The 11,091-nt window shown below is 36.8% G+C and overlaps 1 protein-coding gene across 1 annotated transcript; it reads right to left on the bottom strand.

The window, feature by feature from the left end:
- Positions 1-9,221: 9,221 nt before the first annotated feature.
- On the bottom strand, positions 9,222-10,481 carry LOC137658971 (sex-determining region Y protein-like). Its single transcript, XM_068394079.1, has one exon. The coding sequence runs from the start codon at positions 10,479-10,481 to the stop codon at positions 9,222-9,224; it is 1,260 nt and encodes a 419-aa protein (XP_068250180.1).
- Positions 10,482-11,091: the final 610 nt, after the last annotated feature.

Below are 11,091 nucleotides of genomic sequence, written 5' to 3'. Positions count from 1 at the left end.
AGTATTATATAGAATTTAATTATTTTTGGATAAGTTTTCGACACCTATTTGTTGAAAAGTAGCAATAGAATGAAACTTTAACTTAGAAATCTATGGTAATTACAATTGATTTAATTTGTTTTAACTATTACTTAATAATCGATTTTTTCACTCTTCACTAAACATTCAATAAAGATTAGCAAGGCTAAGTAATTGGCCTCACCATTTACTCAATCAATTGTCGTGGCCTTATTGGTAGCGTACCTTACTGGGGTTCGAGTCCTGCTCAAAACTTGTTAGTTCCTTTGGTCGCTGCAACCTCACCATCCTTGTGTGCTAACGATAGGGTGTTTGCGGTAGCCCTAAAGGTCTATCTTCTGAGTCATCAGCAATCATTGTCTGGCCCTCCTTGGTCCTAGCTTGGCCGGAGAGGAGGCTTGGGCGCTGATCAAATGTATATATGGTCAGTCTCTAGGGTATTGCCCGACTAGCTAGGGCAATGTCGTTGTTCCTTGCCTCTGCCATTCATGAGTGGCCTTTAAACCTTTAAGCCTTTAAATTTGAATTCTAATAAATGAACTGACAAATACATTCCCTAAAACATACAGTAGAGTATATTTTGATATTACAAACGATGTTTTATGCATTTACAGTCAGAAAACATTCAATAGATTGTCTCAGGTAGTGCCATAGCCTCTTTACCATGGTCCTCCACTGTCTTGGATTAGAGTTATCTTGCTTGAGGGTACACTCGAGTATGCTGGTCTGTTATGAAACACAGCAAATTCTCGTTTGACATTAAAAACAATGGTTTACGTTAAAAAATTTCCTGAAACATATAACAAATTCTCATTTAACATTATAAACGATGGTATACACAATGATATTACTTAAAACATACTATAGATTCTTATTTGATATTACAACCTATTCTTTACGTAAATATATTATATAAAACATACAATAGTTACTCATTTGATATTACAAACTATTTCTACGTAAATATATTATTTAGAATATACAATGATTTTCATTTTATAAAACAAACGATTTATTACGCAAATATATTTATTTAAAACATATAATAGATTCTCATTGGATATTACAAACGATGGATTACGTAACTAGGTTACCTAAAACATACTATAGGTTTTCATTTGATATTTACGTAAATGTATCATTTAAAACATACATTAAATTCTCATTTTATATTACAAATGATTTCTAGGTAAATATATTATTTAGAACATACAATAGATTCTCATTTGATATTAAAAACAATTTTCTACGTAAATATATTATTTAAAACATACTATAGAATCTCATTTGATGTTAAAGCCGATTCTTTTACGTAAATATATTATTTAAAACATACAATAGATTTTCATTTGATATTACAAACTATTTGCACGTAAATATATTTGTTTAAGACATACAATAGATTTTCATTTGATATTACAAACTTATTTTTACGTAAATATATTATTTAAAACATACAATAGATTCTCATTTGATACTGCAAACTATTTCTACGTAAATATATTATTCAAAACAAACAATAGACTCTCATTTGATATTACAAACGATGGTTTAAGCTTTATTTCAGTCTTTTCTCCAGAATCTTAGAAGGTTCTCACAATGTAAGATCTCTCCCAAATACTTAGTTTATGTACCGTGAAATGAAGCCATTTCCAAGCCCAAGTTTCGCGAATTTTCTGTAATTTGCTCTTTATTCTCTCCTATCACGCGAATACCTTTCGTGGATTTGGCTCGATACTTTTCGTAAGACTATTGATTTTTTTTATTCAATTCTTCCTTCTTTATCTTTATGTGTAAATTGAGTAACTATGAGGTATACACGCACACAAACAAACAAGCACACACACACACATACATATATATATATATATATATATATATACACTCCTCCTAATATCTCTCTTTCTGGCTGAGCTGCTAAGTCAATGGAACCTCAGTTTGTTGTGCCCGGGTTCGATTCCCCGGCTGACCAGAGGCTATCATCTTTGAGTTAATTCCCCCATTGGGTCTCCGATCACGAGGTAGAGAGAATCCAGATATTACGCGTAATATAACATATGGCTCATATGAATATGAAAAACATGTCTAAATGTGCAAAATTTATCATATATATATATATATATATATATATATATATCCTTTTTGAGTGGGGATACCTTATCTTGGTGAGAAGGTTTGTGTATCGCCATGATCATCAAAGCTGTACTAGTCAGGGCCACCCATACTAGGTTGGTTTCCTCTGAGTGGGCAAACTAAAGTCTCCTACCATCACCAGTGACCAAATCATAGACTTGACTTAAGTACATGTCTGCGGCTTTGTCCTGAAGTATATTTATTACGCGATGAATATATAATTCATATAATTGATTAATCTTAACCTTGTCCATAGAATTAGTAATACTTCGCTTTAGATATTTTACTATTTACCAATCAGCATTATCATCATCATCATCTTCATCATCGCCTCTTACGCCTATTAACGCAAAGGGCCTCGGTTAGATTACGCCAGTCGTCTCTATCTTGAGCTTTTAAAAATTCAATACTCCATTCATCCTCTCCTACTTCACGCTTCATAGTCCTCAGCCATGTAGGCCTTGGTCTTCCAACTCTTCTAGGGCCTTGCTCTAATATATATTTTCATTATAGACAATTTATTCTATAATGAACGAAATTTGTAATAGTTAATTCACCGTCTTATCCGTGAAATTATGAATAGTCTTAAGTCTGCTTCTTCAGTGAAAATAAAGTCTTTTTAAATCTGCTTCTTCTGTGAAAATAAAGTCTTTTTAAATCTGCTTCTTCTGTGAAAATAGTCTTTTTAAATCGGCTTCTTCTGTGGATTTAAAGTCTTTTTAAATCTGCTTCCTTGGAGAACATTAATAGTCTTTAAATCTGCTTCTTCAGAGAAAATAGTCCTTTTAAATCTGCTTCTTCAGAGAAAATAGTCCTTTTAAATCTGCTTCCTTGGAGAAAATTAAGTCTTTTTAAATTTGCTTCTTCAGAGAAAATAGTTTTTAAATCTGCTTCTTCAGAGAAAATAGTCCTTTTAAATCTGCCTCTTCAGAGAAAATTAATAGTCTTTTTACATCTTCTTCTTCAGAGAAAATATTCTTTTTAAATCTGCTTCTTCAGTGAAAATAGTCTTTTTTTTAAATCTGCTTCTTCAGTGAAAATAAAGTCTTTTTTTAAATCTGCTTCTTCAGTGAAGATAAAGTCTTTTTTTTTAAATCTGCTTCTTCAATGACGATATTCGCCTACGTAATGTCTAAAAATCCTATTGATATAGTAGACTGATCATAGATTATATATTCTAAAGCATTTTGAAAAATTGGAATATAATACTCATAATGAAATGAGTTTGCTGTGTATCATTATTATTCTCTTGTCAAATATATATATTTCTCTTTCTCTCTCTCTCTCTCTCTCTCTCTCTCTCTCTCTCTCTCTCTCAGGAAAAAAGGGTATCAACTTCAGACATTTCTCTTTCTCCTCCTCCTCCTGCTAACGATCACCTCATAATTTCCTTCGAAGCAAAAAAGAAAACAATTCCAAGATCATGAAAACGATATCTCCAGGATATCTCTTCCTCTGCCTTTGAGTTTTAAAAAAAAGTGCCTGCTCCTTCTTCTTCATTCGTGGTTGCGTTTGAACCAGTCATTACTTAGCCCTGTGCGCATGCGCTGGCGTGTTAGATCGGGCGCCGTGCCTGACCAGTCTGGTTGCGTTCACGTCAGTCAATAATGGTAATAGTGTGTTTTGCCGGACGGCATCGCGCGTCCAATCACTTACGAGTCCGTCAACACTTTGCCCGGGAGACATTCGTGATCCGCATAATGGTCACGAAGGGTTGGAGCGGATTACACTGTACTTTTGAGCCTTCAGAGAGGATTTGAGATGTCTGCGCCGTTTGAAGAAGTTACAAGGGATTGTCCTTCTGGAACTATCGTCGATAAAAAAAACATGTTATTATTAGTTTTATTTTTCTGGATCTTTCACTGATGGGATATATTTCTGAAAATGTCTGCTGCTTGTTGACGGAGGATTAGATATTTCTTTGGGAAATTTAATTTTTAAAAAAGGAAAGCAAATCGTAGGTAAATCATCGATAAGAAACGAATGTAATTTTCGATTGGGAAAGAGAAATTATTTTTATTGACCGTTAATATATGAATTATTTTACTAATAGTTTATTCTCAATCTTATTGTTACTTCGTACTTCATTGGGTGCGTATTGTCTTATGTGTACCTGAAGCGGTATACTGTAGGCATTAATTAAAGGACTTTAAAGCTTCCCTTCGACTCCTGACTCTACTTACTAGCCTTCTATTTTACCTCCACTAGTGTACGCGACCCGTTATAAAGGATGGCTATATATCTACAGTAGATAGATATGTACACTCGCACACACAGAATTAAGGGAGATTGTGGTTGCCGAGTGTACCTCTCGGCGTACCCCCTTTCACCAAAGTTTGACTAATTTCTCTCCCCTTACCCTAAGGGAGAGACCGAATAGTTGTACGTTTGGCAATGCCACAGACCATGACCGGATATATATATATATATATATATATGATATTATATATATATGTATAAATACACACACACACACACACACACACACATATATATATATATATATATATATATACATATTATATCATCTCCTCCTACGCCTATTGACGCAAAGGGCCTCGGTTAGATTTCGCCAGTCGCCTCTGTCTTGAGCTTTTAATTCAATACTTCTCCATTCATCGTCTACTTCGCACTTTATAGACCTAAGCCATGTAGGCCTGGGTCTTCCAATTCTTCTAGTGCCTTGTGGAGCCCAGGTAAACGTTTGGTGAAGTAATCTCTCTTGTGGGCTGCGAAGAGCATGCCCAAACCATCTCCATCTACCCCTCATTATGATCTCATCCACATATGGTACTCGAGTAATCTCTTTTATAGTTTCATTTCTAATCTTGCCCTGCCATGTAACTCCCAATATCCTTCTGATGGCTTTATTCTCAAATCTACTAAATCTTTTGGAAATTGTTTCATTGTCATACCATGACTCATGTCTATAGAGTAACACCAATCTCACTGAACTGATATATAGTCTGATTTTTATATGAAATTTTAGGCAATTTGATTTCCCAATTTTACTTAACCTAGCCATTGTCTGATTTGCTTTTTTCAATCTTTCACTAAACTCTAATTCTAAAGACCCTGTATTGAATATCATAGTTCCTAAATACTTAAATGATTCTACCTCATTAATCCTTTCTCCTTCCATTATCAGCATACTTTGGGTCTGCTAAATTCCTATCACCAATCCAGACTAATCCTTCTCCACCATCTCTCATTGTTTTACTCATTACAAAGTCCATGAGGAGGATAAACAACATAGGTGACGACACATTCCCTTGGAGTACTCCGCTGTTCACTGGAAACTCACTTGATAAGACTCCATTAATATTAACTTTGCACTTGCTATGCTCATGAACAGACTTAATCAAATTTACATATTAAAGAGGAATTCCATAATAACGCAGGATTCTCCACAAAATTGGCCTGTGCACACTATCAAAGGGTTTTTCATAGTCCACAAATACCATCAAAACTGGATTTTTTATATTCTACGCATTGTTGTACAACATGTCTCAAAATGAAAATTTGGTCAGTGCAACTTCTACCTTTTCTAAATAAATCCTACTTGTTCATCTCTCAGCTTATCGTCAATCTTTCTCTCCAGCCTCTTAAGAATAAGCATACTATATATTTTCATAACAACTGACATAAGTGTTATGCCTCTGTAATTATTGCAATCAGTCAGGTCTCCCTTTTTAGTTATTTTCACCAACACTCCTAACTTCCATTCATCAGGTTTTCCCTCTTCCTGCCACATTCTACAAAATAATCTTGTAAGTAGTCTGGGAGTCACTTCATTTTTGGCCAGTATCATCTCGGCAGTTATTCCATCGTATCCAGGGGCTTTCCATCTCTTTAGTTTTTTGAGGATAGCTTCGACTTCAAACACACTGAATTCATTCATGGGCACATCAAGGTCTTCATCAGCTTCAGGTATATCAATCAAATTATTCCCTTCATATGTCCTATTCATAACTTCACTAAAGTGTTCCATCCAACGTTGTCTTTCTTCATCTCCTGTTGCTATAATAGAGCCATCTGTCTTTTTGATGGGTATATGCTTCTTCTTCTTTGCCCCCGTCGATATTTCATTAATAATCCTATAAGCAATTCTCACTCCATAGCCACTTCCTGAATTCATAGCTTTGTCGGCCTCATCTGCTTTACCGTCTAAATATTCTCTCCAGTCATTCCTGACTTTTCTTTTGACCTCGCTGTCAATACTGGAATACTTAGCATGCTCTACCTTGTAATTTTCATTACTTCCTCGAAAACTTTCAACAATCAATATCTATCTATCTATCTATCTATCTATCTATCTATATATATATATATATATATGTATGATATATATATATATATATATATATATTTCTGAGTAGGGATACCCCAACTTGGTGAAAGGGTTGGAGTATCGCCATGATCAGCAAAGCTGTACTGTTCATGCCACCCACAATAGGTTGGTTTGGTATGCGCGATCAGACTAAAATCTCCCACCATATATATATATATATATATATATAACCAGCCACTTGCTATTATTATATAAGGGACAATTACTTTTCCTTTCTTCCACTATGCTCCCCATTCCCCCCAAAAAAAAAAAATCCCCAACACAACTGTGGAAACTCCACCTCCCCCCCCCCCCCACCCTCCCTGTAACATACAACCCCGTTCCCTTCGGAGGCAAGCCTTTTCCCCATCGGAGGCGAAAGCTGTCGATAGGATCGGCAGCCAAGGGAACCTCCGACCGACCTAGGCCACGCCCCCTTTTGGCAGCGGGTGTTCATGTCATTGTTCCTCAGACACGAGTCACAGGAGACCAGCAATTGGCCGACAATTACCGATTTGATTTTCTCCATTTCGCCAAAGTTCGCGTGCTCAGCAAAACGGTTGTTTCTCGCTCTGACTTCATGAGCATGAAAAGATTGAAGAGGATGCAGTCTGGATGGTTTCTTTTTTCTATGGGGGATGGTAGTTTGGCTTGTACCAGACGATGGAATTGAGGTATTTATTGAACTCTCTCTCTCTCTCTCTCTCTCTCTCTCTCTCTCTCTCTCTCTCTCTCGTAATAGCGTTTACGGATGAGACTGAGAAAGGAAACTCAGTGAAGAATGGAAAGAAGAGTACAAAAAATAAATCATATATAGAGAGATTTGAATGATGATATACCGTGAGTTAAACATCAGTCCTTTATTGAAAGGTTAAGAGCAAAATAAAATCTCGTCAATAATTGTTAATCTCTTCGTAATTATAATTTCAATTACTCTGCTAGTAAATTGCTATTCCTTTTTTAAAACGCGTGTATGTGTTTCACTTTTTTGAAAACTAATTGTTATCAAGGAATTATAATGAATCTTAAATATCGATATTAATAGTTTAAATAAAATATTAATAGTTAATTGAAACAGTTTTAATGAATTATATCGTATAATATTAATTTTCTTATATAATTATTACAAGTAAGCTAGTTTAAAAAGTATTGTAAAATATTTTTAATTGAAACTGTTTTAATAAATTGTATCGATTGAGGGTACACTCGGATTTTAATGTTGTTACTGTTATTAAAATATTTTTTTTCCTTGTTTCCTTTCCTCACTGGGCTATTTCCCCTGTCGGAGCCTCTGGTCTTATAGCATCATGCTTTTCCAACTAGGGTTATAGGTTAGCAAGTAATAATGATGATAATAATCTTAATATTGTTTCATATACAATTATTACAAGTTATTCAGTTTAGTATTATTAGGAAATTATTTGAAACGTCTTGGAGTATCTGTGGTATGCATTGTTCATATGGTTTAATCCCCGGGCGTAAGTACCCGGTATATGGTGCTTTGAAGAAAATGAAAATAGGAAATATAAGATTAAGTCTTGACTAGTTTCGTGATACATCTTCAGAGTACTGATTTATTGAACAAGGACTTAATCTTATATTTCCTATTGTCATTTTCCGTGTGGTTCTTTTGCATCTGAGCACCACGTTTCACTGTTAATTTTACATATATATATATATATATATATATATAATATATATATATATTATATATATATGTATATATATATATATGTATATATATATATATATGTATATATATATATATATATATATTTCTTTTATGAACGTTGCTGTGAAAAATTCTCTCGAACTGTGATGTTATCGATCGTGGTAGTTTAAATCCGTTCGTCTTGATCTCTTTTGTTAAGTATCTATAGCCTTTGAACACGGTGGTGCGTTCTTTATGTCTTTAAAATCATTGCTGAACTTTTTTCCTATTTAAACGTAGCCATCATAGCTGTCTCGTTCTAGGAATAGACTTTGAAATCCCACTCTCCCTCCTGAACTCGCCTGTGAAATTTCACTTGCACTTGAATGCAGCTGTGAAATCTCACTTGCACTTGAATGTGGCTGTGAAATCTCACTTGCACTTGAACATAGCTCTGAAATCTATCTCCCTCATGAACGTAGCTGTGGAATCCATCTCCCTTCTGATCGCAGTTGTGAAATTTCACTTGCAATTAAACTGGCTGGGAAATCTCACTTGCACTTGAATGTAGCTCTGAAATCTATCTCCCTCCTGAACGTAGCTGTGGAATCAATCTCTCTAGTGAACGTGGCTGTGAAATCTCACTTGCACTTGAACGCTGCTGTGAAATTTCACTTTCACTCGAACGCTGCTGTGAAATCTCAATTGCACGTGGCTGTGAAATCTCACTTGCACTTGAACGTGGCTGTGAAATCTATCTCTCTCCTGAACGTAGCTGTGAAATCCATCTCCCTTGTGAACACGGTTGTGAAATTTCACTTGCACTTGAACGCTGCTGTGAAATTTCACTTGCACATGAACGTTGCTGGGAAATCTCACTTCCACTTGAACGTAGCTCTGAAATCTATCTCCCTCCTAAACGTAGCTGTGAAATCCATCTCCCTTCTAATCGCGGTTCCGAAATTTCACTTGCACTTGAACGTGGCTGTGAAATCTCACTTGCACTTGAACGTTGCTGTGAAATCTCACTGGCACCTGAACGTAGGTCTGAAATCTATCCCCCTCCTGAACGTAGCTGTGAAATCCATCTCACTTCTGATCACGGTTGTGAAATTTCACTTTCACTCGAATGCTGCTTTGAAATCTCACTTGCACTTGAGCGTTGCTGTGAAATCTCACTTCCACTTGAACGTAGGTCTGAAATCTATCTCCCTCCTGAATGTAGCTGTGAAATCCATCTCCCTTGTGAACGCGGTTGTGAAATCTCACTTGCACTTGAACGCTGCTATAAAATTTCACATTTACTTGAACGCTGCTGTGAAATCTCACTTGAACTTGAACGTGGCTGTGAAATCTCACTTCCACTTGAACGTGGCTCTGAAATCTATCTCCCTCCTGAATGTAGCTGTGAAATCCATCTGCCTTCTGATCGCGGTTGTGAAATTTCACTTGCACTTGAACGTGGCTGTTAAATCTCACTTGCACTTGAACGTAGCTCTGAAAGCTATCTCCCTCCTGAACGTAGCTGTGAAATCCATCTCCCTTTTGATCGCGGTTGTGAAATTTCACTTGCTCTTGAACGTGGCTGTGAAATCTCACTTGCACTTGAACGTAGCTCTGAAAACTATCTCCCTCCTGAACGTAGCTGTGAAATCCATCTCCCTTGTGAATGCGGTTGTGAAATCTCACTTGCACTTGAACGCTGCTATGAAATTTCACATTCACTTGAACGCTGCTGTGAAATCTCACTTGAACTTGAACGTGGCTGTGAAATCTCAATTGCACTTGAACGTGGCTCTGAAATCTATCTCCCTCCTGAATGTAGCTGTGAAATCCATCTCCCTTGTAAACGCGGTTGTGAAATCTCACTTGCACTTGAACGCTGCTATGTAATTTCACTTTCACTCGAACGCTGCTGTGAAATCTCACTTGCGCTTGATCGTGGCTGGGAAATCTCACTTGCACTTGAACGTGGCTCTGAAATCTATCTCCCTCCTGAATGTAGCTGTGAAATCCATCTCCCTTGTGAACACGGTTGTGAAATCTCACTTGCACTTGAACGTAGGTCTGAAATCCATCTCCCTCCTGAATGTAGCTGTGAAATCCATTTCCCTTGTGAATGCGGTTGTGAAATCTCACTTGCACTTGATCGTGGCTGGGAAATCTCACTTGCACTTGAACGTGGCTCTGAAATCTATCTCCCTCCTGAACGTAGCTGTGAAATCCATATCCCTTCTGATCGCGGTTGTGAAATTTTACTTGCACTTGAATGTGGCTGTGAAGTCTCACTTGCACTTGAACATAGCTCTGAAAACTATCTCCTTTCCTGAACGTAGCAGTGAAATCCATCTCCCTTGTGAACAAGGTTGTGAAATCTCACTTGCACTTGAACGCTGCTATGAAATTTCCCTTTCACTTGAACGCAGCTGTGAAATCTCACTTGCACTTGAACGCTGCTATGAAATTTCCCTTTCACTTGAACATGGCTGTGAAATCTCATTTGCACTTGAACGTAGCTCTGAATTCTGTCTCCCTCCTGAACGTAGCTGTGAAATTCGTCTTCCTTCTGATCGCGGTTGTGAAATTTCACTTGCACTTGAACGTGGCTGTGAAATCTATCTCCCTCCTGAACGTAGCTGTGAAATCCATCTCCCTTCTGATCGTGGTTGTGAAATTTCACTTGCACTTGAACGTGGCTGTGAAATTTCGCTTGCACTTGAACATAGCTCTGAAAACTATCTCCCTCCTGAACGTAGCTGTGAAATCCATCTCCCTTGTGAACGCGGTTGTGAAATCTCACTTGCACTTGAACGCTGCTATGAAATTTCACTTTCACTCGAACGCTGCTGTGAAATCTCACTTGCAATTGAACGTGGCTGTGAAATCTCACTTACTCTGGAACGTAACTCTGAAATCTATATTCCTCCTGAATGTAGATGTGAAATCCATCTCCCTTCTG

Source organism: Palaemon carinicauda, chromosome 19, assembly GCF_036898095.1.
Source record: "Palaemon carinicauda isolate YSFRI2023 chromosome 19, ASM3689809v2, whole genome shotgun sequence".
Classification (NCBI taxonomy): Eukaryota; Metazoa; Arthropoda; class Malacostraca; order Decapoda; family Palaemonidae; genus Palaemon; species Palaemon carinicauda.
The sequence above is the reverse complement of the archived record's forward strand: the minus strand, read 5'-3'. Positions and strand labels throughout refer to the sequence as shown.